The sequence below is a fragment of the Kalmanozyma brasiliensis genome, assembly GCF_000497045.1.
Source record: "Kalmanozyma brasiliensis GHG001 unplaced genomic scaffold PSEUBRA_SCAF16, whole genome shotgun sequence".
NCBI classification, from domain to species: Eukaryota; Fungi; Basidiomycota; class Ustilaginomycetes; order Ustilaginales; genus Kalmanozyma; species Kalmanozyma brasiliensis.
In genome coordinates this window covers 106,949-133,577 of record NW_015961955.1, presented here as the reverse complement: position 1 = coordinate 133,577, position 26,629 = coordinate 106,949, and the positions used below count along the sequence as shown (strand labels likewise).

At 59.2% G+C, this 26,629-nt stretch overlaps 10 protein-coding genes across 10 annotated transcripts; 8 read left to right on the top strand and 2 right to left on the bottom strand.

The window, feature by feature from the left end:
* Nucleotides 1-965: 965 nt before the first annotated feature.
* On the top strand, nt 966-1,506 carry PSEUBRA_001876 (Guanine-specific ribonuclease N1/T1; the record flags this gene model as incomplete). The annotated part of the gene is made up of 2 exons (XM_016435088.1): nt 966-1,242; nt 1,373-1,506. 2 exons carry the CDS (start codon nt 966-968, stop codon nt 1,504-1,506), a joined length of 411 nt encoding a protein of 136 aa, XP_016293448.1.
* Nucleotides 1,507-2,885: 1,379 nt separating this feature from the next.
* On the top strand, nt 2,886-7,192 carry PSEUBRA_001875 (Oxysterol-binding protein; the record flags this gene model as incomplete). The annotated part of the gene is made up of 2 exons (XM_059464730.1): nt 2,886-2,928; nt 3,624-7,192. 2 exons carry the CDS (start codon nt 2,886-2,888, stop codon nt 7,190-7,192), a joined length of 3,612 nt encoding a protein of 1,203 aa, XP_059321209.1.
* Nucleotides 7,193-7,699: 507 nt separating this feature from the next.
* On the top strand, nt 7,700-8,558 carry PSEUBRA_001874 (Phosphatase PHOSPHO-type; the record flags this gene model as incomplete). Its single annotated transcript, XM_059464729.1, has 2 exons — nt 7,700-7,767; nt 7,850-8,558. 2 exons carry the CDS (start codon nt 7,700-7,702, stop codon nt 8,556-8,558), a joined length of 777 nt encoding a protein of 258 aa, XP_059321208.1.
* A 2,776-nt stretch (nt 8,559-11,334) lies between these two features.
* Nucleotides 11,335-15,402, top strand: PSEUBRA_001873 (Dbl homology (DH) domain protein; the record flags this gene model as incomplete). The annotated part of the gene is made up of 1 exon (XM_016435090.2): nt 11,335-15,402. The coding sequence occupies one exon, from the start codon at nt 11,335-11,337 to the stop codon at nt 15,400-15,402; it is 4,068 nt and encodes a 1,355-aa protein (XP_016293446.2).
* A 208-nt stretch (nt 15,403-15,610) lies between these two features.
* PSEUBRA_001872 (Transcription factor CBF/NF-Y/archaeal histone) lies at nt 15,611-16,273 on the bottom strand (the record flags this gene model as incomplete). Its single annotated transcript, XM_016435074.1, has 1 exon — nt 15,611-16,273. One exon carries the CDS (start codon nt 16,271-16,273, stop codon nt 15,611-15,613), a length of 663 nt encoding a protein of 220 aa, XP_016293445.1.
* Nucleotides 16,274-16,797: 524 nt separating this feature from the next.
* Nucleotides 16,798-19,260, top strand: PSEUBRA_001871 (DNA mismatch repair protein, C-terminal; the record flags this gene model as incomplete). The annotated part of the gene is made up of 1 exon (XM_059464728.1): nt 16,798-19,260. The coding sequence occupies one exon, from the start codon at nt 16,798-16,800 to the stop codon at nt 19,258-19,260; it is 2,463 nt and encodes an 820-aa protein (XP_059320791.1).
* Nucleotides 19,261-20,458: 1,198 nt separating this feature from the next.
* Nucleotides 20,459-22,870, top strand: PSEUBRA_001870 (SWIRM domain protein; the record flags this gene model as incomplete). The annotated part of the gene is made up of 1 exon (XM_016435094.1): nt 20,459-22,870. One exon carries the CDS (start codon nt 20,459-20,461, stop codon nt 22,868-22,870), a length of 2,412 nt encoding a protein of 803 aa, XP_016293443.1.
* Nucleotides 22,871-23,416: 546 nt separating this feature from the next.
* Nucleotides 23,417-24,325, top strand: PSEUBRA_001869 (Small GTPase superfamily; the record flags this gene model as incomplete). The annotated part of the gene is made up of 1 exon (XM_016435097.1): nt 23,417-24,325. The coding sequence occupies one exon, from the start codon at nt 23,417-23,419 to the stop codon at nt 24,323-24,325; it is 909 nt and encodes a 302-aa protein (XP_016293442.1).
* A 324-nt stretch (nt 24,326-24,649) lies between these two features.
* PSEUBRA_001868 (Nicotinamide N-methyltransferase-like protein) lies at nt 24,650-25,576 on the bottom strand (the record flags this gene model as incomplete). The annotated part of the gene is made up of 1 exon (XM_016435065.1): nt 24,650-25,576. The coding sequence occupies one exon, from the start codon at nt 25,574-25,576 to the stop codon at nt 24,650-24,652; it is 927 nt and encodes a 308-aa protein (XP_016293441.1).
* Nucleotides 25,577-26,011: 435 nt separating this feature from the next.
* PSEUBRA_001867 (NADH-ubiquinone reductase complex 1 MLRQ subunit) lies at nt 26,012-26,506 on the top strand (the record flags this gene model as incomplete). The annotated part of the gene is made up of 2 exons (XM_059464727.1): nt 26,012-26,113; nt 26,201-26,506. 2 exons carry the CDS (start codon nt 26,012-26,014, stop codon nt 26,504-26,506), a joined length of 408 nt encoding a protein of 135 aa, XP_059320790.1.
* Between the last annotated feature and the right edge of the window lie 123 nt (nt 26,507-26,629).

Sequence of the window (26,629 nt, the reverse complement as noted above, 5' to 3'; positions counted from 1 at the left end):
GTTCATGCCATTTCAACAAAGCAAGGAGCCGCCGGCAATGGATCACCATGCCCCACATTGTTTCACACGTACACGTTCTTCCAGTTCTCCAGCGAAGAGCCGTGCCACCTTCGGAAGACGGCCTGAGAACATTGACAGCATCCACATCAAGCACGCATCGGCGGCTAGCGTTGAGCGGATATTGAACGCCGTGCCGTTGTGTTGCACCGGAAGGCGTCGCTCCATCAACCTAAAATTCGGCTAAACGCTTCGCTTAGCCTCCGGACACGAGAACCTTTGATGCCAGTGAGGTGCACGTGTACCACGCCCGTAAGCAGGGCGCGTAAGCAGCCACACAGCGTCACTGACGTTGCATGCCTGTCCGAGTCGCTCTCGACGATGACACACTTCTACAATGACTGTGCGTGAGCCAGCTAGCAGTGTGCACAAAGGGCGAGGCTGAAGGAGCGCAAAGAAGATCGTGGAAACATGAGGTCGTCTGTCGCGACGACTTGAATGACAAGAACGTGGGCACTCACATTGTTTCGACAGCAGGAACTCTCGCCGCCGGCATGAATCGCTCGCAGAAGCTCAAGCGAAGGTGTGAAGCGCCAGCTGCCATCGTCCGAGTCCCGACCGCCTTGCATGCTAACGAAGTTGGGCACGGCACCAAAACAGCAATGCTCCTTGGACCTGGCCGAAAGAGCTCAACTTGACGCTAGACCTCGCTTGATTTTGCGAGGAGCCCTTTCTTCCTACGGCTGTTGCTTCTCCGAAACGCTTTCTGTGCTGGAGAACGTTCGCTCGCGTGTAGATGGTTCGAGAGCCTTTGTTCTGACTGACGCCTTGATGCAGAGACGTGGCCGAAGGAGCATTCGAGGGTATCCCTGAATCAGTCCGAGAGGCTAGAAGGTATAAAGACTGGAGCATCGCAAACGAAACGCCTTGCTCTATCGGCAAACCTCGTCAACCCCACAACAGTCACGATGAAGTTCCTCGCACTCGCTGCTTCTCTCGCCCTGGCCGCTGGCCTTGTCGCCGCCTGCGATATCCCCTCGGGCTCTACCTGCGGCAACAACTACTACTCGAGCGATGACATCAACACTGCCATCCAGGCCGGTCTGCAAGATGCCCAAAGCGGCGACACCCCCGACAACTACCCTCACGCGTACTACGACGAGCCCTCCGAAGGGATTGAGCTCTGCTGCTCCGACGATGGTGGCGGATACTCGGAGTTCCCGTTGACCAACACTGGCCAAGCGTGTAAGTATCGATGACGAAAGAAGGAGGAGAAGGTGTCGATGATGGTGTCGAAGCTGTTTCGCACGTGTTGCCGTGACTAACCCTTTTTTTTGGGTCGCTTCCAACTCGGTCTCTTTGTTTCGAATCGCAGACTACTCGACCGAGGACAACTACGTTTCGCCCGGCCCTGACCGTGTCATCTACCTGACCGACTCGGGAGAGTTCTGCGGTACCGTCACCCACACTGGTGCTGCCAAGCGCAACGGCTTCGTCCAGTGCCAGTAAATCTACCGTCCACGACATCATGTTATTCCAGCTCCTATGACCCATTCAGAGCCGTCATTCACCTCCTTTCTGGCCTGAGTTGGCACTATGCTGTGATCTTGCTCTCTGGCATCTCGAGCAGGGCGGCCTTTGTCGATGACATCGGGACTGTCGACGCTCGAGGCGGTGACGCCCGACCCGTCTTCTTATTTTTGGCAGCGATGCTTGACAGCCGAGCCGGCGGGTCGGTGATCTGACATGAATGGGGGAAAAATAGATTTCGGCCGTGAAAGATGGCGCCTGCAAATGACGTAGCCCAGAGGCGAGCCGATACGATTTTGGAAGACACCAAACACCGACGTATCTTCGGCTTCGGCAGACACTTGAAGCCAAGAAAGGCTGGATACGCATTCACCATACTCCCGGAGCAGGAGCGTATGTGATGCGCTGTCGGAGCGAAAGGCTGATCGGCTTAGCCTTTGGCGCCATTGAAAATTTTCAGTCTTGGAAGACGTCCTCGTAACGGAGCCTCCTGCACGTTGAGCCGCAGCTGCACATGCGATCTGGACACATTGAGAAACAGTCAACGCGTCCATACGTTTGCATCGCCCTTTCTGACACCACCACGCTTGGGGCGGCTGCATAAGCGGACAAATCGTCAGCTGTGCCGATGCCAGAGGCGTTGGTCGTGAGTTCAGATCGCTGCACAGCTAGGGATCCGCAAGTTGCATGCAGCACAGCGCAGCTCTCTCTGCTGTTTTGCATGATTTTGAAATATGCTTCCATGATGCACACTTCTTTTTTGGATAACTTAGTCACCGACGGAGCGAGCCACGCAGAGCGAGCTGCTGCTGCTGACATTTCACAGGCAACGAGTTTTTGGAATTTGGCATCGTCACCGCTTTCAAGGCTGCGTGTGACGGTGTGAGTTGCACAAGCAGCGAGCACCACTGACGCACGAACCCTCTTTGTCCCGCTAACTTAGCTGCAATGAGCGGCCGGACCCTCCCCTCATCATCATTCCCTTGACCTTCTTTGCATCTTCCTTTGTCGCTATTGATTGATCCTTTCTCTCACATCGGATCAACCCTTGTGTCCGTCCTTACGAACGGCAAACAAACTTCTACCGTACTCGACAAAGGGCACGCTTAGCTCAAGCCAACCCACCGGAGGTCCTACCCGGTCAGCAGGCACACGTCAGCCTTCGTCTAGCGGAGGCCAGTAGCACGGCTCACCCGATCGCGCATCCTTCCATTCGACTCGGCTCGCTTCCGCAGCACCACCTGCCTGGCTCCAACCGCCCGGAACACACCCGAAGCTAAACGCTCCGACAGCGTGCCGATTCTCACGCCAGCGTAGTGAGCGTCGTCGTTCCGCAGCCGAGCGTCCATCTTGCAGCGATGGCGCACCGTTCCAACGGCAGCGTCGCATCCAATGATGACGGTAAGTTGTCCTTCTCAACCCACCTGATCGGCACTGCCGCAGGTCATATCTCCCCTTTCATCTTATTGCCGTTGTGTGGGCGAAACAGCATAACTCGATTGCCCGCTGTATCTCGCCCCATGCAAGGGGCACTCGGATCGCCGCCAGTCACTGCCTCAGATCCGCATGTCTGCGCACGGTGCATTGTGCAGCTGAGCCAGCGCAGCCCTTCCTGCACAGCCAAGACGACCCTAGCTGTCACGCCATGCTCAGTCCATCTCTCAGTCTCTCTCCTTCCCGCATTGGCAGCTGTACTGACACCGTCCTTCTCCCGCTTCCTTGTCTCCTCCTCCTCCTCCTTCCTCCGCCATCTTGCTCTCAATCACCCATTCATCGCTGCGCCCCGCCATCATCCACCCTTGATCGCCTCTCCGCATCCACCATGACCACCGAAACGCAAATCTCCGATCCCAAACTTCCCCGTCGCAATTCTTCTCAATCGCTCATCGCACGCGCACGTCGGCTCTCCGTTGGTTCTCGCTCACGCATCATCGGCCTGTTCAACAATGGCGACGATTCCGCGTCGTCTTCATCATCCCCACCACCCGTACCGCCTCTGCCTGTGACCTTCCCAACTTTGGACCGTCGACCACCCATTTCTCCTTGTTCCGCCGCCACATCGCCATCCCGCCGAACTTCATCGTCGTATCAATCAGTCGCCGAAGCCGTCTACAGCTTCAAATTGCTCGAAGCGTTGAGGAAAGGCGATCAGCAAGCGCTCATCCCCCTTCTTCAGACCACCCACAAGAATGCCCTCGCAAAGGAGAGCACTAGCCCGCTCCATCTGGCCGTTCGCTGCGCCGACTTCAACATCATCTCGTTCCTCCTCCAATACAAGACCATCGATCTCAATGCAATCGAAGAACAGCACGGCAACACCGCCCTCCACATCGCTTCCGCCTCGGGACGAGACGACGTCGTTCAGCTCTTGCTCGAACAGCCCGACATCGACGACGCCAAGCTCAACAAGGACAGCAGAGATGCGCTCGCCGTAGCCAAGACGCCCGAGATCGCTCAGCAGATCCAAGTCAGCCGCGCTCAGCTCAACGTCAAGTACCTCGAGACGCTCAACGCCTACGAACAGGATGCGCCCGGAGCCGATGTCAAGATCCACCAGCTCCTCGACTTGCCGCGCCACTCGGTCATCGACCTCAATGCGCAAGGTACCAACGGCAGCACCCTCCTTCACGAAGCCGTCAAGCGCAAAGACACGCGCATGATCGAGACGTCCGTACGAAAGGGCGCCGACGTCTACTCGCGCGACCGCCGCGGCAGGCGCGTCAACGACGTCACCAAGGACGAAAAGGTCAAGGCGCTGCTGCGCCAGCTCCACAACGCCGACGCCGCCAAAGCCTCGCAGGCCAGCCAGAACGGTCAGCCTCCTTCGTTCAAAGGCTACCTCGGCAAGTGGACCAATCTCGCGCACGGCTACAAGACACGTTGGTTCGTGCTTGAAGACGGCATCCTCTCCTACTACCACAGCCAGGACGATGAGGGCAAAAAGTCGCGCGGCGCCATCAACATGCGCTTCGCCAAGATCCGCGCCGACAACAACGACAAGCATCGTCTCGAAATTATCAGCGAGACCGGTAAGGGCACCTCCAAGCTCTGGCTTCGCGGGACGCACCCCGTCGAGCGAGCGCGGTGGGTGCAGGTGCTGCAACAGACCAAAGAGTACTTCAACCTCGAGCGACAGTCCACTGCCGAAAGCTTCTATCGCCAACGCACCGCCTCGTCGGCCTCTCTCACCAACGCACCGGGCGCCGCCGCCGTCCTTGCCAACCCAGCTGGCATCGTCCGCCCCTCTTCGACTGCACCGAGCGAAAGGGGAGCCGGCATCCTTCGTCCTTCGTCGACCGCGCCAAGCGAGAAGGGCAGCCGCAGCGGTCTTCTTTCGATCAAGTCACCCAGCACTCAGCCTCCCTCCGGCGCAGCAAGCGAACGATCGCTGACGCTCGCCAACCGTAGTCCCAGCCTTCTGAGCCGACTGTCCAGCGACGAGCGAGCGGACGACGATCTGGAAGCTGGCGCAGCAGGCGGTGGTATCCCTTACGAGAAGGAATTCTCGCTCACCGCGCAAGCGCTCCAGGCCCAGGCCGAAGCGAGTCAGCGCCTCGTCGATACCGGCTCCATCACCAGCAACAGTGACGACGCCCGCTCGGCACTGCAAGCCGCGGTCAGGAGCAACCATCAGCTGGTGGAGCGATACCTGACCATGGTGGCCGCACGCGAATCGTACATGAACAAGCGGTACGAGCGCGAGCTGCAAATCAAGCATTTGTGGGAGGAGAACATGGCCGTGCTGGCGCAACAGCACGCCGAGATGGAGGCGCAGCTCAAGGAGGCCGCTGCCGAGAATGCACGCAAACGCAAGGCGCTGCGCGACGTCCGCGAAACCATGGGCGCCTCACCTGGCTCCCCGATGTCGCCGGCCGTCGTGGGCGCCGGTGGCCTTGCGGCCTCTGGGTCCATGGCATCGTCGCTCCACGCCGCCAATCGACAATCGACCCTGATGAGCAATGCCTCGTACCAGACCGCCGACAGCGGTGCCCCCGGTTCGCTCGCTGCGCGCCGACTTGGCGACGAGGAGGGGGCGCAGCTCCAGCTGGACGATAACCTCACTCCGCCCATTCAGGGCCAGCGTTCGGCCATCCTCGGCATCACCGACGACCCGGACGCGACGCAGCAGGACAACTACGAAGACGCCGAGGACGAGTTCTTTGACGCCATCGAGACGGGCAACCTGCCCGGTCTCAAGGTGGAGAAACCGCTGAGCCAGCCAGAGTCCAGCGCCGACAAGTGGCCGGAAAAGTTTGACACCTCCATGATCGACGACCTGGTCAAGCAATCCATGGAGCCGTACAAGCACCTGCGCGCCCAGATGCCCATCGGCAAGGACGACCGACCCTCGGTGTCGCTGTGGGCCATCCTCAAGAACAACATTGGGAAGGATTTGACCAAGATCTCGTTCCCTGTCAGCTTCAACGAGCCCACCTCTATGTTGCAGCGAATGGCCGAGGACATGGAGTTTTCCGAGTGTCTCGACGCTGCCTCGCTGCAGGAGGACTCGACCAAGCGTATCGCTTACGTCGCTGCCTTTGCCATGAGCAACTACTCGTCGACCATCGGCCGCATCGCCAAGCCGTTCAACCCTTTGCTCGGCGAGACGTTCGAGTACATGCGACCCGACAAGAAGTTCCGATACTACTCGGAGCAGGTCTCGCACCACCCGCCCGTCTCGGCGTGCTTTGCGCAGTCGCCCACGTGGGAGTACATGGGCAGCGTCGATGCCAAGTCCAAGTTCCTCGGACGCACGTTTGAGATTCGACCCACCGGTGTGGCGCACGTCCACCTCAAGGTGCCACGCAAGTGGGTCAAGACGGATAAGGAGCTCAAGGCGGCGCTGAAGCTCTCGGACGACCACGTGATGGAGCACTACTCGTGGAACAAGGTGACCACCTCGGTTTCGGGCTTTATCGTAGGCAGTCCGACCATCGACCACTTTGGCGACATGGAGGTGACCAACCACGCGACGGGCGATCGTTGTGTGCTGACGTTCAAGCCACGAGGCTGGCGAGGCAAGGATGCGTTTGAGATCCGAGGCCAAGTCTTTGACGCTCAAGGTACATTGCGATGGGACATTGCCGGTCGCTGGAACTCGCAGCTGGTGGCTCGCAAGGTGGGTGCTGGGTCAGGGGATCTCAACCCAGACCAGACGGTGGATGCACCGGATGGACAGATCGCCGTGGCGCAGCCGCTCGCCGAGTACCTCTTGCTGTGGCGCAACTCGGACAAGCCCGCGTCGCCGTTCAACCTCACGCCCTTTGCCATCACGCTCAACTCGTGTCCCGACGACCTTCGACCGTGGCTGGCGCCCACGGACTGCCGTCTGCGCCCCGACCTCAGCGCGTTTGAAACGGGCAAGTTCGACCAGGCCAACGATCTCAAGCAGAAGCTCGAGAACTTCCAGCGAGAGACGCGGCGCAAGCGCGAGACGGGCGAGCTGCCACCGCACGAGCCCAAGTGGTTCCAGAAGACGACGGATCCGGACACCAAGGAGACCCTCTGGCAGCCCACGCCGGCGCCTACGGGCGTGGGCGCCGGTGGAAAGGAGACCACGTCGTACTGGGCCGAGCGCTACGAGGTCGGGTCCAAGAAGATGAAGGGCCAGCCTGCCGATTGGAACGGCGTGTACCACATCTTTGGCGATTTCGAGGTTCGTTGAGGACGTCCTGTCGCAGGATTGATTGCCTTTTCGATCGCCGCTTCTTCAAGATACCCATGTTTGACGTCCTCCCTCTCTCGATCTCGCCTCGCAGCGCCAAATCACATATGCGCATTTTCGATTATATTGTAGATAGATTTCGCAGCAAAGACTGTTTCTCGTTCTCGCATCGAGCATTGAGATGACCACTGTGTGCGAGAGTGAGAACCAAGCAAGAGCAGGCAGAAGAGTAACGAGGGATGCTGGCGGTCCTTGAAAACGTGGACACGCGACATCGGGGCTGCATGAAAATCGATCCGTGTGATTGGCTCTGGTGTGTACCTTCTTTCTTCTCAGCCGAGCCACAGGGGTCAGCGATTAGATTGCCTCCTTGACTCGAAGCCTGGCAGAAAAAAAGTGCACGCACCCTGGCAACGCGTTTGGCACCTTTCTTCTTGAATGGGGTTTGCAGGCGCAGGTCTGCTTCCTCACACCATACCCTTCTCGATAGAAGCAGCATACGTCAAGATGAACACGGCACCAACACCGCTCCCGACGATCTCGGGCAAGCAGCTCATCGTGTTTGATTTCGACTGGTGCGTTCGCCCTTTCCCGCCCGCTGTAGTCGCTCTGACCGTTCTCACTGACCTTTCTTCTCGATCCTTGACTGTCATGCAGGTCGTTGGTGGACCAGGATACGGACCGCTACGTGCACGAGGTGCTCTGTCCACCTCTCCGTGCTGAGCTGCAACGTCGTAAGCGTTCCGAGCAGTTCACCGATCTGTGCGCCTCCCTGCTCGTCAAGCTCCACGCCGAAGGTTTCAAGCCAGACGACGTGCGCGGGGCGCTCCAAACGCTTCCCTTCCACCCGGGCGTCAAGCGCGGCGTCACCAATCTCAAGTCTGCCGGTCAGACCACCTTCTTCCTCCTCTCCAACTCCAACACCGTCTACATCGATACCATCCTCGCGCACCACAAGCTCGACAGCCTGTTCGACGAGATCGTCACCAACCCTGCGTCGTTCAACTCGGACGGCGCACTGATCCTCCAGCGTCGGGTGCTGGCGACAGACGCCCAGCAGCACGGCTGCACCGTCGGATGCAGCGCCAACATGTGCAAGGGCAAGGAGCTCGACGAGTTCCTCGAGCGACACGGCGGCAGAGCCGCCTTCGAGAGGATCATCTACGTCGGCGACGGCGGCAACGACTTCTGCCCCGTATTGAGGCTCGGAAAGAGCGATCTGGCTTTCGTGCGCAAGTTCCGAGGGTTGCAGACCAGGATTGCAAAGGAGGGAGGCGTCAAGGCTGGGATCAAGTACTGGAACGGTGCTTGGGAGTTGGAGGGGTATTTGAACGAGTTGCGGGGCGAGAAGGCGCTCGATTACTAGATGGCCGTAGAGCGGAGGACGGGGCAATACATTCAATTCTAGACGCATTGTCGCTGTGCCCGCGGGCAGCTGGTAAAGACCAATCTCGGCATTGGCAAGTGTTCTGAAGTCGTATGAGAAGCAGCATGAGGATCACGTCGAGGAAAGGCTTAAGGTGTTAGACCTTTGATTCATTTGTGTTTTTCTTTTTCCTCAGACGCTGCGGCTCGAATCTAGGATTCTCCTTGTCAAAAATAACAAAACACGAATTGGCACAAGAAAAAGCGACCACAAAAAGCGACCCATATCGGGAGCACCCCTGTCGATCTTGATTCAGCTCCGTCTTGTCACTGACCTCAAATCGACGCTCGCCAGGGCCAAATGCTGGCGCTCTATCGATGATGCCAAGACTCACCTCGCTGGCGATCCGACCCGTGATTCGCTGTCAGCCCGCTGGTGTTCGCGTGTCATCACGTTTGATTGCCGGTGTATGTACGGCGTCTTGGCATGAAGCCCATGCGAGGAGTCGTGTGGGCCTACAAACAGACATGCCGGCGACAAGGTGGCTTCGGTTGGTCTGTCTGCGCCTGCTTGGAATTCACACTCGCGAGATGGAGTGAGGACTCGCAATGATCGACTCCGCACCATGCATAGCCGGAAGCCGACTTTCGAAGCCTCCATTGTCCTTTCTCTGCATTGCCTTTGAGTCATTGTTCCGTCGGGCCAAGAGAAGGAGGGAAGGCGAATTGGGTTCTTGCGACCAGCGAAGGGGATGACCGGCGCGGAGGGCCAATCACGGCAGACCCTCGAGCAGCCTCGGTCTTTCGATGCTGCTACGGCAGCGGAGCGACTGGTTCCACAGCAGGGCGCGTTGCGTGTTTGTTTGCTCGCTGCTGAGACCAACACCGAGACGGGGTTCGATTTCAAATTATGCCCTTGGACTGGCGCCTCGCGTCTGGTTGCAAAGTGCCGAGGCTGAACAAAAGAGAGGAAATGCGACTCGTCGATCCTGCCTCTTTGCAAGTCGATCGCCCGTCTGTCGGTGCTATTCGGCTCTGCCTGAGTCTTGACCAGGCGCCAAGTCGACTGGTTGTGAGCCGTACACATAGGACATTGAACTCGAGACAATGGCGAGAAGCCATGAAGCAGGAGTCCGCCGTGTGGTACCCGCTAGATCGACAGGGTTTCGACGCGTTCCCAAGGGGGCCCGTTTGGCAGCTCAAGACGTCAGGGCAAGCATGGAAAGCTGGGTTGAAGATCCGCCGCACTGGCTTGCATTGTAACTCACAAAAAGTGCCCTCTGCGCCCTCACAATCCATTCAACGCAGCAAGGCAAGATTATCGGCACGCCCGAAAGCAAAGAGAATGATCGCTCTTCGGAACCCACCCGTGAAGCTGTGCTCGCCATCGGGATCACCGTCATCGCATTCATCACCATCACGATCACATCGTGGGAATAGCGACGTAACGAACCCGATATGGCCCTACTGTATCTGCGAGGGATCGAACGGCAAAGCACGCCAAAGCAGCCCTCTCTCTCTCTCCTACGCAGCGTCTCAGGTTTGGTAGCGCCGAGGCTAAGTGCAATTTCATGCAGCAAATGCAGCCAACGCGACAAACAGCAGCCAGCCAGCCAATCACACACAAATCAAAGGGACCCCTCGATGGACTGCCCTGCTAAGCTTCCCCCACACCACGGCCGTGTTTCGAAAAAAAAAGAAGAAAAAGAAAAACGCGAAATCCAACCCTGCGCGTCCCTTCGCACCTCGGCCTTGCTGCTGCTGCTGCTGCTCTGAGGGTGGGCATGTGCGTGCTTGCGTGTGCGTGCCAATTTCAGCCTCAGCCCTTTGTTGCACTTTCTGCCTGGCTGGCATGCAAGCGAAATTTCAACCTCGAGCCTTCTGTTCCAGAGCTGCCCTGAGTGTTGTGTGTTGTTTTCGATTGAGCCGAGCTGCTGCCGCCTGCTGCCAATCGGATCTTCCACTTTGAATCGGCCCCTGCCAGTCAGCCAGTTAGACTGCCAGTCAGTCACGCACACTTTTCAAACTTGGGACGATCTGGCCGCTTCGCTTGCATGCCAACCGGAATGGCTTGGTCGTCGACTTCTCGAAACGCTGTTCGTCGCCATCACCACCATCGCCAACACCCTGGTCGCATCGTCGGATCAAGCTGAGCTTATCCTTCTCTCTGCATCAATCTCTGGATTCTAGCACATCGTTACGATTCGCTGCAAGGCATACGCGACACGGCTCACCAACCTTCCCAGCAGCTCGCATCGACCTCGGAACTCAACCAAGGACCCTCTGCTCCCTAGACGAACCAGCATCCCTATCCAACATCGGAAACAAGGCCAGGAATCATCCGACTCTCACCCATCTATTCGGCGCGCGTTCCTCGATCAGATCCTTTGCACGAGGCAACACCTGGAAGCTAGCTGCTACCATCGTCATCGATCTCTGCCACGCGCATTCGTACCGGCCTGGTTCTTGTCAAGCCTCACCTTGGCGTGTCCCTTCGCGGCAACCTTCATCTGCAGTCCCTCGAGCTTGAAAACTCGACTGAGAAAGCGTCCTCGCGGTCAGACTCGAAAGGCGACACTCGATCATGTACGTACCCGCAGCTTCATTTCGGAGCATGGCTGCGCATCTCCGGCCACTGGCTTTTTCCTTGTTGCGCCCCACTGACACACCCACCTTTGCCTTGCTCTTGCTTCCTTCACATGCCCCATCCTTGTCTTCCCGTGCCTGCCACGCTACACCAACACCGTCATCTCCAATTCAATCCGCCTCGCATCACCATGCCGCCTCGCGATGATCCCAACCCTTACTCCTTCAACGATCCTCGACACTCTCTGCCGACGATGCCGTGGACCACGCAACAGCCTGTTCACGCGTCACGGCCCATTTCACTCGCAGCGCATTCCGATTCAAAGCCTTTGACCCAGCAGCGCTTCTCGCTTCCTCTCACGGCCCAACTTCAGGCCAGCACCGTCTCGGAAGGCGCATATCCGACTCAAAGCTCTTTCAGCCGGCTCAGCGCATATCGCCCGACCAACACTAGCTCCGAGCATCGCGCAAAGTATCGATCGGGCTGTCGCATCCCATCCGGCCTCTCCAACGAGTATCGACCCGACGTCGACAGCGAGAGCGACTTCAGCGACGATCGAATCGGAAGCGACACCAGCACTCACGCATCCTCAGAGTCGTTGGACCAAGTCTCCCACCGCGACGAAGCAACGCCTCCGCGAAGCCCTTCGGTCGCTTCTATATTCAGCACCATGTCGACAGCAGGCTCGATCGACTTTCTTCCGCCCATTGGCTCGAGCAACGGCATGTCTACCTCCTTCTCGATACCGCATTCGCTTTTCAGCAGCAACGCAGCACCTTCCTCCTCCGCCTCTGGCAGCTCCGTGCCCAGATCTGCATCAGCCTCTTCCTTACCGAGACCACTTCCAGCACTTCCGGCTGACGACGCCAGTGTTCGCAAGAATGCCGCACTGCTCGATGCCCTTGCCGGCACGACCAGCAGCAGTGGCATGCAGCCATCGTCCTCTTTGCGCTCCCTCTCCGCAGCCAACCCGACCAGCCTCGATCTGAGCCAGAGCGCAAGCTCCGGTCTGCCCTCAAGTGGCAGTTTCGGTGGTTCGGGCGGCAGCACCGAAGGTCCCTCCGGCAGAAATAGCGGCGCAAGCAATGGTGGCGCAGATCGCAGCGGCTCGCAGCGCAATAGCGGGGCAGAGGATGGCAGTGGCGGGGCAGGAGGAAACGGAGACGACGGGCAAAAGGACGCTCACGACAAGGAGAAAGCAAAGAAAACGAACCCGCTCGTCGACCTCCTCGAGACCGAAGCCGCCTACGTCTCGGAACTCAGCAAGATCATCAAAAAGGTGGCGGCAGCGTGGTCTCGCTCCAATTTCCCACCACCCGAGCTCGACACCATGTTCCGCAACATTGAAGCCATCTACCGTGCCAACCGCAGCTTCCTCAAGGCGCTCCGCGAGATCGGTCCCAACCCGTCCTCTCCCAAGGCGCTCGGCGACTTGCTCATGAAGTGGATCGACGACCTCGAGACACCCTACTCGCGCTTCTGCGACACGTTCCTCGCCGATTTCGATGCATGGCCCACTGTCCAATCGAATCCGCGCCTTCACAAGCTGCTCGAAGACGTTTCGGGAGCCACCGATGCCGACGGAAAGCCCGTCGTCTTCAGCGACCGAAAGCGAGACCCGACCGAGCCATGGACACTCGACGGCCTTTTTGCGCTGCCGCACCTCCGCCTGAAGTACTACAAGAAGCTCTACTCGCGACTGCTCAAGAGCACGCAGCCCGGCCGAAGCGACCATCGCCTCCTGGTCGGCGCCAACGAGAAGCTCGACGATCTCGTCGACAAGTCCAAGCGCAGACTCACCGTGTCGGTCCTCGACGAAACCGCCGAGCGCGAATCTCGAGACAGCTCCTTCGCCGAAAGCAATGTCACTGGCGACACCTCTCCGCGCGACCGTGTGTCTTCCGCCACGTCCGTCTCGGAGAACCCATCGCCCAACGCGCAACCCGTCCTGATTCTCGGGAACAAACCATCGCCCACCCGCGTCACCGCCGCAGAGCCAAGCATCGATATCTCTACCGGCTCTGCGCCCAGCTCTGCCGCTCCCTCGTTGACGCTGTTTCCGGCTGCCGATCGAGCTCCCTCTCCCGGCGGCATGGTCATGGCCGGCGCTGCGCCAACGGCACAGATGAACGGCCTCACCATCTCGCCATCGCGACCCGACTTGATTCGAGGCAACTCCGAGGTGGCCAGCCTGCACACGAGCGGCTCGCAGACCTTTGACGCCGCCGACCCTTCGCACGCACGCAACGATTCGCTCTCGCAGCCCATCGAGTCGCTCGAACAGCGTCTCGACACGTCCAAGACGCTCGACATTTTCACCATGAAGCCCAAAAAGTGTCAGCTCCAGATGCGCCCCGCCAACCTGCCTTTTACGCGCTCCATGCGCAAGTCGGCGGATGTGATGATCCACTTTACTCCGTCCAGCGGCGGCCCCGAGATCACCATCCGCAGGGCGCACATCTTTTTGCTCACCGATCTGTTCCTGGTCTGCGAGCGCATGTCCCCCAGCGAGAAGGCAGAGCTTTCCAAGGGTGGAGCGGGGCCCGACATGTGGTTGCTGTACCCACCTCTGGCAGGCAAGCATCTGCGTGTCGCCGACATGGGCGGTCAGGGCAACGTGTTGTCCATCACCATCCTCAAGAAGGAGCAGCTCATCGTCCATACCGACTCTCGCGAGGCGAAGGAGGAATGGCTCGAGCAATTCGCGGACTGTCAAAAGTTTGCTGCCACCCTCGGTCTCAAGGTCAAGACGGCGGGCAACTCGTTGCCTGCACCCGGACCGTTGGGAAACAGTAGTCCCGTGTCGGGTGTCTCGCCTGGCCTGGGAGCGCCGCCCAGTCTCATCACGCCCGGTCTCTCGCCCGCCATCTCGATCACGCCTTCTTCGACGCACGGTCACGACGAGCCAGCGGACACCGTTCCGCCGCCGCACAGCCCGGAAGGCTTTCATTCGCCTGTCATGGGCCCCGGGCTGTCGAGAGAGACTTCGTTCAACTCGGTGGCGTCCTTCCCCAAGGTGGGTGCACACGGCTCGCCGGATCTCGGCAGCGGCTCTGCCTTCTCGCCACGATCGCCTGCCTCCTCGACCTTTGGGCCCGGCGGGGGTCCGAACGGATTCAATGGGCCGCCGCGACCGCCCATGCCGCATCCCGGTATGATGTCGCCTGGCAGCGGCACCTTGTCGCCCGACACGAGTCCGGCTTTCGGTCCTGCTCGCTACGGTCCCGGTGGCTTTGGTCCCAATGGTCCCAGCAGTATGGGACGACCGCCGCTGATGCGGGATCCCAACATGCCGCCTCGCTCGCCCGGCGGTATGCGTGGACCTGGAGGACCTGGAGGGCCAGGTGGACCCGGTGGACCCATGCCGTTCCCACGAGGAGGGCCCGGTCCCGTGCCCGGTCAGATGTCCGGTGGAGGCACACCCTCAGGCAGTCCCGGCTTTGGTCCTGTCCACGTCCGACCCGGTCGACCAGGCATGGGACCAGGGCCAGGGCCAGGATCAGGACCTCCGCCTGGAATGGGACCTGGCGGACCGATGCCTCCTTTCATGAACGGCGCACCGAGACCACCACAGATGGGAATGGGGCGACCGCCGCCTCCGGGTGGCCAGCCGTGGGGTCCAGGCCCCCCTCCGCCGATCCCACACGGAAAAGGCATGGGAAATCGCGATCTCATGAAGCAGCCGTCCGCTCCTAATCTGCGTCAAGTCTCGAAGAGCTCTTCGGGCGGTGCACGCTCCTCGGACGAAGGCGACAGCGGCACCAAATCGTTCTTCCGCAGCCGCTCCGTCTCAAGCACCGGCTCGTCGGCGCCCAAGCTTCCCTCGGCCATGATGAAGGAAGGTCGCGACAAGGGCGAACGAGGCACCGACGTGTCGCCACCATCGTCTCCCGTTCTCAAGAAATCGGGTCCGTTCCGCAGCACCGTCTCGGCGCAGATGCGATGCAAGCTCTTCCTCAAGCAGAGCCACGCCCAGTGGAAGTCGTTGGGCAATGCGAGGCTGAAGCTGTACCACATCTTGCCGGACGACATCAAGCAGCTGGTGGTGGAGAACGACCGCAAGACGCTCGTCTCGACCATTGTGCTGACGGACGGCGTCGAGAGGGTGGGCAAGGTGGGTGTGGCGGTGGAGCTGAGCGACCAGGGAAACAGGACGGGGATCATTTATATGCTCCAGATGCGCAGCGAGGAGTCGGCTGGTGGTTTGTTTGGACAGCTGCTGGAGGGAAGTGACAGGACGGCGCTTTCGATGCAGTGAGTAAGTGCAAGGCGCGAAGGAAGAGCGTCACCGCAACGAGCTACCTAGTTCTCACACGTCTTTACATCATAAAGCAAGGTGCAACTCAAGTCACAAAACGACAGCGATGCAGCTTGCATGAGCACGGCAGAGTCTGATTGTAGTTGCTAGAATTACACGTATGAGATGAATCGAAAGTGAGGTTGAAGTGCGCCAAAGTGCTGTGCGTTTAGTCGTCATCCTGGTCCATACCGTTGACCTCTTTGTGTTCAGCGGCCGGGGGTGCTTTCGACTTGCTGGTGTTCTTCTTCGGTGAAAGCTTCTTCTTTGTGCTGCTGCTGTCCTCTGTTACTGCTGCGTCTCCTTCTGGCTCGTCGTGCCCATCGGTCCCGTTCTGCTCATCAGCATCCTCGTCCTTCTCCGCCTCTTCGCCCTCTTCTTCCTCTGCGTCCTCCTCCTCGTCCTCTTCCTCATCGTCATCCTGCAACGTGCCCTCTAGGATCATGTTCTCCTCGACCTGCTTCTGCTGCAACTTCTCCTGTCTCGCCCCGAGCGCGCTTGTCAGTGCCATCGGCGTTGGGATGGCATCCTTCAAGAACTCCAAATACTCGGTCTGCTGCACCGCCCTCGAGAGGTCCTTGTAGAAAATGTTTTTGCGCTTGTCGAGCTTGGCGTTGGTGTACGCCTCGTCGGTGAGCTTGCGCACAAAGATCTCGGTGGCGAGGCTGATGAGGAATGTGGCTTCCTTGGAGCAGATGTCGACGTCGCGGTCCGCTTTGATGATGCGCGCGACGCGGGCCGTGGGGAAGATCGACGTGCCGCTCTGCTTGGTTGCTTTGGAGGGCGAGACCGTGGACGGGCCGGGCGACGAGGGTGAGCCTGGTTGCGACATTGTGGAAAGCGAGCTTGAGGGAGGATGCGCGGTGAACTGGACTGGCAAATGATGCGATGCGAGCGAGATGACGGGCCTGAAGAAGAGCAAGCGATGTGAATGAGGAAGGGTCAAGTGTGGAATTGATCTTGGCAAAGCTTCTCGCCCAGTCACACTTAACGCGACGCGCGACAGATTTTTGTGACAAGAGAGCAACACTTTCCGAGAAGATCTGACGCAGCTCAGCCATTCAACGCACCTGCCTCTCTGCGCTATCACCAAGTCACTCTATCACAGTCCACGACGGTGAATCTAGCCACTGATCACCCTTAGATCACCCCTTGGCGAAGGCGCGTGGTTACGCCAACATGGTCTTAGCTCAGCACCGAGTCGACGGCCGATTCGAGGCTTGATTGGAATCTCATTTCGACTCAGCCTCATCCCCCACCCTGGACTGCAGCAAGGATATAAAGGCGCTTCGACACTGCATCAAGGACCTTCCCATCACGCTCTTTCGAGCACACTGATGCCTCCCCGTCCTCAACATGACCAATGATGTCGAACATGAGCTGCCTCCCGAGGCAGAGTCTTCTCGCTATCGGCCCATCAAGCGTCTCGACGAGAGCGTCGTCAACCGGATCGCAGCCGGCGAGATCATTCACCGACCCGCCAATGCGCTCAAGGAGCTCATCGAGAACTCGCTCGATGCAGGCGCCACTCTCATCCGCGTCACACTCAAGGAAGGCGGCATCAAGATGCTCCAGATTCAGGACAATGGCTCAGGAATCCAGCCTTCCGACCTGCCCCTGCTCTGCGAGCGCTTCGCCACGTCCAAGCTACGCGACTTTGGCGATCTCGAGAGCATGTCCACGTTTGGCTTCCGAGGCGAAGCCCTCGCCAGTATCAGCTACGTCACCGCATCCATGAATGTCGTCTCCAAGACCAAGCATCAGGACTGCGCCTACCGAGCCTACTACGCCAACGGCAGTCTCGCGCCGCCCAAACCTGGACAGAGCAGCGATCCCAAGCAGTGCGCAGGAACCGATGGCACCCTCATCACCGCCGAGGATCTCTTCTACAATGTGCCACAGCGTCGGAGAGCTCTGCGCAGTGCCGCCGACGAATACAATCGAGCGCTCGATGTCGTCTCCAAGTACGCCGTGCATTACGGCGGAAGAGGGGTCGGCTTCGTCTGCCGAAAGGCTTCCAGCAACGCCACGGACCTCAACACGCCATCGTCGCCGACCACGAGCACCCTCGAAACGATTCGCATCCTGCACGGGAACGCAGTCGCAAGGGAGCTCGTCGAGCTGAAGGACGTCGTCAACGAGAACCTCGGCTTCCAATGCCAAGGCTGGATCAGCGGCGCCAATTGGAGCAGCAAGCGCACCACGCTTCTGTGCTTTATCAACAATCGTCTCGTCGATTGTCCTCTGCTGAAGCGCTCGATCGAAGCGCTCTACGCGACGCTGCTCCCGAAAGGCGGTCATCCCTGGGTGTACATCTCGATCTCGATCAACCCAGCCAATGTCGATGTCAATGTGCATCCCACCAAGAAGGAGGTGCACTTTCTGCACGAAGATGAGATTGTCGAAGCCATCTGTCAGGCGGCCCAGAACAAGCTAGCGGGCGCCAATTCGAGCAGGACATTTGCTTTTTCTCAGGCCGTTTTGCCCATCCTTGCGTCGGAAGTGGGTTCCACCAGAGCCTCTTCGGCAACTGCCACGAGAGAGAGCGAACAAGCAACGAGACCGGCTCTGAGAGAGACAAGAAGCAGTAGCAGCAGCAGTGCGGGTGGAAGCAGTAGCCCTGCTCAGGTGCGCAGAACCGACGCTTCTGGTCCCGTCTCTTCCTCGAAGGGCTACCCACAGCACCTCGTCCGAGTGGATGCCAAGACACGGACGCTCGACGCCATGTTCACTCCCACAGCAAGATCGACCGGCAAAAAGCGCGCCTTGGACCCAGCAGAAGGGCAGGAGTCTTTCTCCTCGGACGCCTTGATGGCCGAGACACCGACGACGATGGAAGACGAGTCGGCTGCCAGAGGCCAGAGCACTCGCTCCTTCGCCGATAGCAGTGACAATGGCACCAGCGGACTCAGCTCCTCGGTCAAACGCAGTCGTCCGACCGGGCTCGGCGTCCGCATCTCCGACTCGGATTGCTCCTTCACTTCCGTTCGGCAGTTGCGAGCACAGATCGCAAAGGCGCAGCATCGCAATCTGACCGAGGTCGTGCAGAACCACACTTTTGTCGGCGTCGTCGATCTGCACAAGGGTCTCAGCCTCGTACAGCACGAGACCCGTCTTCTGCTGGTCAACCACGATGCCATGATTCGCGAATTCGCCTATCAGCTCGTCCTCCGTCAATTCGGCAGTCTGAAGCGAATACGATTGGATCCTCCGCCCAAGTTGGACGATCTCGTCCGTCTCGCTCTCGAAAGCACGGCGGGCGTCCCCGACGACGACACTCAGAGTGTCGAGTCGACCAAGGACAAAATCGTCCGACTTTTGCTTGACAACGCTGAGATGATTGAAGAGTACTTTTCCATCTGCTTGAATGCAGAGCACCGTACCCTCGAGGCTCTGCCCAGCTTACTTCCAGGCAGCGGACTCAACGGCACCGCGATAGAGTTGGATCGTCTGCCGCAGCTGCTGCTCAGACTGGCGACGCGTGTGGACTGGGAGGACGAGCAAGAATGTTTCGACACGATTGCGAGGCAGCTTGCTTACAGCTGCTTGCCTTGCCCGCCGCCACCGCCGCCGTTTCGACCGGCAGTGCCGTCGGCATCGATCGAAGAGGGAATTGCGGAGGCAATACAAGCAGAGGACAGAGACAAGCAGAACGAGCGGGAGGAAGAGGAGGAGTCGATCAAGAAACGCGTCCAACATTTGTGGTTCGACAGCATGGCCAGGTCGAGGGGCAAGTACGTGCCGAGCAAGGCGACCAACGAGTTTGTCGTTCAGGTGGCCAACCTGCCGGATCTGTATCGCGTCTTTGAACGATGCTGATGGCGAAGAAGCCAAGTGCAAGCTACAGGAGCGCACCAACTTTCCCTCACTCGTTTGATTCGCAATGCCACAGAGACGCATCGTAGCGATCCCAGCGCTCGCAACGTCTGCCACTGAGAAGCTCTCTCGCACGAATGATTGATCTGCCAAAAATCGAAATCCCGATCGGTGCTCTGAACGAGAAAATTAAACTGAGGCTCCCCACGAGAGGCAGACACACAACCAAAGAGGGCGAAATCGCAGAGGCTGCATAAGGTCGAATCGGGTGGAAATTGGTCCGCCGAAATGGGGGAGCGTCTCGCGACCTTTTCGCCCACCACACCGCCATCTCTTCATCATCCTCCTCTTTCGATTCTGGCATCACGGTCCCGTTTCACCTTTTGTCCATCCCTTTTTCTCGCATCATCAGATTCAAAGGTCTTTCTCGTACGCTGGCATACCAACATCGCTGGCCTTTGCTGATCAATTGAACCGGCAAAATCGATCCAAAAACGGTGCCTTCGCTAAAATACTGCGCTTGCGATTTCAGGCAGCTGCTCAGCCAAAGTCACACGCGCGCGCCCATTCACCCACACCCACCGACACGCGTGTTTCTCCCATTTTCCGCTCTGACAATTCCGCTCGGCTGGTCGCAATCACGAATCGGCAGTAACATCAAAGCAAAAGCAACAAACACTCGATCCGCCCATTCCAGATCTGGAAAGCCGCGGCAGAACCTTCGTCGTTCATCGTCGTCTTCGTCGGGGACAGAGGCTGATATCAGCGCGGCTGCCGTCATCATCTTCGACGTTGTCACCGGTCTCATCTCGCGTCAAAGCGCGGCCGCCGTCGTCATCGTCCTCACCGCTCCTCATCCTCCTCGTCACCACCGGTCCGGACTCAGGACGCACGAGCCTCCACACCACCTCCCGCTCATCGTCCGCCCCCACAACCCGTGGCATCAACACAACAACACCTTTGGGGTCACGGTCGATACCTCGGTTTCGCGGCGCATTCATCGTACTTGCTCCTAACACCGCCGCCGTCGTCGTCGTCGTCGTTCACCATCGAGACGAGCGTTCTACCTGCATCTCACATCGACACATCAACCCACCGCCAGCAGTCATTCTGAAAGAACGTCAGCACCATCTACACGCAGCAGCTTGGCCATCGAGCTTGCCAAGGTCTCCGACCTGCATAGCCGCCGCTTGCGTGCACCATGACGGTCAGTCATCGCAAGAACAAGCCCACGCCCAAGACCGAAGACGGCTCCAACACAGCCGCTGCCGAGCCGGGCGTCCGCTACCATTGCGATGCCTGCGGTGCCGACATCACCCTCACCGTCCGCATACGATGTGCGGGCGGCTGCACCGACTTTGACCTCTGCGCATCATGCTTCTGCTCGGGAGCGCAGCCGGGCAAGCACAAGGCATGGCACGACTACCGCGTCGTAGAGCAGCACTCGTATCCCATCTTCTGCGACGACTGGGGCGCCGATGAGGAGCTGCTTCTCATCGATGGCTGTCAGACCTACGGGTTGGGCAACTGGGCGGACATCGCGGATCACATTGGGAATCGCAATAAGGAGGAGGTGCAGGACCACTATATCAAGGTCTACGTCGAAGGGCGCGATGGAGGGGATGGAGGCGAGCACAGGGCAGAACAAGCGTTACAGAGGTACGGCAGGGTCGCGAAGCCAGTCTTTGACCCGTTGGTCGATGGAGAGGGCACCGGCAGTCGGGTGGCATGTCAGTTGACAACAGAGGAGCCACCGGTCGTCGGACCGTCGATGGCATTCGCACCGTCAATATCGCAAGACGAGTTCCAGCGACGCAAGAGGCGGCGAGTCGAATCACTTCGAGAAGCACAAGCCTCCTACTCGCCGCCCAAGTCAGCCAAGCCGCTCGTCAGTGCGCCGACCAACCACAGCGAGCTGAGCGGGTTCATGCCGGGTCGACTCGAGTTCGAGCACGAATACGAGCAGGATGCCGAACATCTCATCAAGGACATCGAGTTCGGCCGTGTCTACGAGTTTGGCGGTGCCGACATGCCATCCGAATGGGAGGCGCTAGGCAGCAAAGCGACGCAAGGCCACGCGAGGATGGAAGCCAGTGGTCGTGGTGGTCCCACCAGCAAGAAGGCAACGCAGAACTCCGACGACGACAAGGAAGCCAACGCCGACGAAGAAGCCGACGACCAGTCCGCAGCCGACGCCAAGGACAAGGACAAAGACAAGGACAAGGACGCCGAGCCCGAAGACAAGCCGTTCGACTGGGACGAAGACCCCACCGATCTGCATCTCAAGCTTACCGTCATCGACATGTACAACGAACGGCTCGATCGACGATTGCGGCGCAAGCACTTCATCTTTGAACGCAACCTCATCGACTACCGGCGCAACCAGGCTGCGGAGCGACGTCGGACCAAGGAGGAGAAGGAGCTGCTGTCGAGGACGAAACACTTTGCGCAGATGCAGACCGCGCTCGACTACGAAGACTTCCTCAATGGGCTTTGCTACGAGGAGGCGTTGCGCAAGGCGGCGGCTCAGTTGCAGCACTATCGTAAGATGGGTATCTTGACGCTGGACGATGCGAGCGCGTACGAGCGGGACAAGGCGGAACGAGCCCGCAAAGCAGCCGAGCTCGCAGCTGGAGGATTGGCGGCTTTCCCAGCATCTGGTGCCGCAGCAACACCCATCGCAGCAGCGGCTCGGCCACGCATCGACGCCGCACGTGCCCGACAGCGCGACACGAGCACACCAACGCCCATGGACGAAACGCCCGCCGCGTCAACAGTCGCATCAGCCACAGCAGTCAACGGCAAGGAGAGCAAGAAGGACAAGGAGGCGAAAGACAAGGAGGCGAAAGCGGACAAGGACGGCAAGACCAAGAAGGGCGCCAACGGTGACGAGCCCAAGACACCGCGTAAGCCGCCGCAACCGCTCAACCTGGCCAAAGCACCGTCGCTCAACCTGCTCACGCCCGCCGAGGCGCAGCTGTGCTCTGCCCTGCGTATCCTACCTCAACCGTTCTTGCTGATCAAGTCGACGCTGATCGCCGAGTTCATCGCGCGCGGTGGCAAGCTGACCCGCCGCGAGTGCCGTCTGTTGGTCAAGATTGATGTCAACAAGCTCGGCAAGGTGTGGGACTTCTTCAACGAGATGGGGTACTTCGATGCTGCTCGCGAGGCCGGCTGGACGGGTGGGATAGGCTCGCCGCCGCGAAGCAAGGATAAGGAGGTGAAGAAGCCCGACTGGCTGGATGGAAACATGGCCATGTCGGCGAGCTACTCGTTTGCGCCGAGCGCTGGCGCCAATGGCGTCAATGGCACGGCCAATGGTGTGGGCCCCAGTGGTGGTGGTGGAGGACTGTTCGGCAAGGCCTTTGGGAGCTCTGCACCACCGACGAGCAACGGTGGCGGACTGTTCGACCTTGCCCACTCGAGTAGCGGTGTCACGTCGGCACAGCACCAGCAGGCGCTCATGAACCACAACGGACGCGGTGTACCGCTCGTCTCCACCCCAGGTGCCACCAACGGAGTCCATGGTACCAGCAGCGGTGCCGCTTCGCCCAGCATGGGATCGCAGAGCCCCAGCAAGGCCGAAAAGTATCGCCCCACCGCTGCCGTCTGAGGCGCTCACTGTATCCGAAGAGTCCTGTGATTGTATCGCTCAGGTATAATATGTACATTATCCCCTGGCTTGATCTTGACTGACTTGTGAGATGGATGGTGAGCGCGGTGAAGAGGCAGAGAGGGCGTAAAGGACCCGCGCGTCACCGAGGGAGGATAGGGGAAATCAGCGTTGAGCCTCCACCCAGCGGTCGGAAAATTGGCCGTGCAGTTGGCCGCATCTGTGAAACAGTGGGCGGCGCGCCGTGATGGAGATGCCTTTTTTGGTTTTGCACCACCATCTCGCCAACCCGACTGCCATCCACTCTGCGATCGCCATTCATCGCGTTGGTTTCGACCACAGCTACAACGCTTCGGGTACAACACGTATCGCAGACCTCATCCTGTCGCTGGTCAAGTGACATCGTTATCTGAAGGGGCAGCGCTATCACTTCGACACTCGATCGACTCAGCGCTATCTGCGCACATCCTCACGACCCTCTTCGCAATCGAACACAGCACACCCCCTTCCACCGCACCGACTCTTCGTCTCTGTCTCTCGACAGCAATGGCGCCGATCCGCATCCCGTCCGGGAGCTACACCTCTCCAGCCGTCACAGCGGGCGCCTCCACAGCGCCCCCCTCCTCGGGCTGGGACTACATCCTGAAGTTCATCCTGATCGGCGACTCTTCCGTTGGCAAGTCGTCCCTCCTCGTTCGACTCACCGATGATCGCTTCCTTACCGACCCAGACCCCACGATCGGGGTGGAGTTCGGCTCGCACCTCATTCGGCTGGACAACGGCGAAACGGTAAAAGTCCAGGTATGGGACACGGCGGGCTCCGAATCTTTCCGCAGCATCACCCGCAGCTACTACCGCGGTGCAGCAGGTGCGCTGTTGGTATACGACGTTACCCACCGCGCCAGCTTTGTGAATGTCAAAGGCTGGCTAGACGACGTACGCAGCCACGCGGAGGAGAAGGTGAGCGTCGTCCTCGTCGGCAACATGCATGATCTCGTCGCCGACGCAGACAACGACGAGGAGGACGAGGACGAGGCCAGAAGGCGCAGGAGGAGGAGCAAGGGCAAGAAGAGGGAGGTGAGCACCCAAGAGGCACAGGAGTTCGCCGAGAAAGAAGGACTGTTGTTCCTCGAAGCGAGCGCTAAGACGGGCTACAACGTCGTCGAGGCGTTCACTAGGGCGGCGAGAGATGTGCATAGCAAGTTCGAGCAGGAGGGTGGTGAAGAGGTGGGGAGGGGGAGGGATACAGGGACGCTGGGGAGGAGCAAGGCGAGGGCAAAGGCGGGTGGGAGGAGCGGTGGCACGGTCAGTCTGGACGGTGGAGCAGGCGCACAGGGTGGAGGGAGGAATGTTAGCGGGTTTTCGATCAGGAGTCTCACGGGTGGTGGTGCGGCGACGACGGACGGAGAAGGAGAGCGGGGGAGGGCCGCGGCTGAGTGCTGTGTCATCTGCTAGTTGGGTAGGTGTCGTGAATGGAAGCGGTCGTCACACACGGTCGTTGATCATGCGCAATGTATACCCGTTACTTTTGTGTCTGCCTGATTTCCGTCAATTTCGACATCATGGCTTCTTCTCGATGCCTCACAGCTGCGTCTCTTCCGTGTCTATCCTCTACCTTGAGCAATCCTTCGCTTTCAGCCCTCGACAGCATCGTTTGCTTTCTGAATCCATGACAACCACCTCTCTCGACATCTGCACCCTTGACTCCGGAGTATGTCACTTCCGGCGTAGTTGCGACAGCTGCGTCCGTGACGTCTATTTCCTTCACTTCTATCTCCATCACTTCTTTCTTATCCTCAGCAGCTGCGTTCCCTGCCGCCTGTACTCCTCGGTCCGGACCGAATCGTCATCCTTGACATCCTCAAACGTAAACTGCCTCTTGAGCAACGCAAAGAAGCGTTTGTCCGCCTTGCGCCTCTTCTGGTAGCAGAACAGGATCTCCGTATCGGACGTCGATAGCTGGGTCATGGTATCGATGAGTGGCTGAAAAGCCGATTCGAGGTATACGCAGTCGGCTAGCAGCAGCACGTCTGGCTTGTCGAACGTCAGCTCGGTGCCCCAGTCGAGCTCGGCCACCTTGACAAACCCGTCGTTTGTCGTTGTGGAGGAGGGGGTGTCTGTGGGTGAGAGTTGAAAGTTGAGAGCGAGATTCTCGCGCATCAGGTGTAGCATGACGTCCTGATCCGTGACCCAAATTTGACACCCTTCGAGGTGGAGCGCATGGACGAGGTAGCCGACCAGACCCGTACCCGAGCCTAGCTCGATGATGCGTTTGTGCCTCCAATCAAAGCTACCCTCTCTTGAGGGACTCGAGTACTTGGCCGCAATGTAAGCACCCAGCACCTCAGCAGCAGGCCAAATCTTCCCCCCGCATCCGGTCGTCATGTCGAGCTTCAAGGCCACATCCCAATGCCCACCCTCCTCGGTGGTGGGCGAATCGAGCAACACCGGTCGCCGCGAGAGGTCCGAGTAGTAGCGAATGGTCGTCCGTCTATCGATGATGCTCTCGAGCTGCTGTGGTACGAGCGAGTAGTTGGTCTCGCTCGGCAGGTCGCGGATGTCTGTGGAGGGGAGGGTGGATGAGGAGGCGCTGGGCTCGTCGTCGTCGATGGCGAGAAAGTGGCGCAAGGGGTCGGCGAGGTCGAGCGCCTCTTCGCGTTCGAGCTCGGCTCGCACGTCGTCTTGCGACTGCTGTGTTGTTGGCATTCTGGTGAGGATCGATGAGAGGGGTGCGGAGGAAGGATGAAAGGTGGGGTGAAAGGGTCGTGTGCAAGAGGTTTCATGGGACCCTGAACGAGAAGAAGTTCCATTTTTGCAAGCTTCTGGCATTGAGGAGGGGAGCGATCTGACATTTCTGAGAAATTTCGGCGTGAGTGGTCGGATGCAGGGTCCAGGCGCACGCTCGATGAAGTCATTGGGCCATGTTCAACGCGGATGGTGAGTGGACGACCAGTGACAGACCGTTGCAGATGGTTTTGCCGGTGCAAGAGTGTGGATTGAAGAAGATGCAGGCGCTTGGACGACGCACATCCTCCTCTCTCACTGCCACCACCACCACCGGATACACACGCCGTCGAAGCAAGCATGCGACCTGTTCCAACATTCTCCTCGCCAATGCGCCATCTTGGACTCGGTCCAAGGATGCTCGCAACACCACGCCTCCCCCCTCGCATCCAGCCATCGCGATGCTTCACCACGTCCTCCATCCGCAAAGACGACCAATCGCGAGCCAAAGCCGGTGGTGTTAGTGTCCGTTCTTCCGCTGACCCCTCGTGTTCCATCGTACTGACTTCTCCTTTCATCCTGTGCTTGCCATCTCGCCCGTCGCAGCTCAAAGAAGTCTTCAACCGACCCGAGATCACCCCGCTCTTCCTCTTCACGGGCGCCATCATCAGTCTCGCCGTCTTCTTCCTCGGCAAACATCTCGTTAAAGACAAGGAGCTGCAGCTCGATCACCACCAGGCACAGCGCTTCAAGACCAAGACCGAGGACCTCGATTTCGATGAGATGGCCAAGGTCGCCGACGATCCCGATGGAAAGTTGACCAAGGAGGCCATCGAGGAGGACAAGAAGAGGAAGCAGAGGTTGGAGGGCATCCGAGAAGAGAAGCAGGAGAAGGCCAAGAGCAAGGTCTGAGCGGGAGACGGAGTGCCAGTGACGATGGAGGAAGGCGGTGCGCAAGGTCAGGTCGAGTCGTCTGGAACGGGCGCCTGCCGTGCGCGAGACTAGGAGTCGTTCGGTCCGATGGAAGTCGCGCGG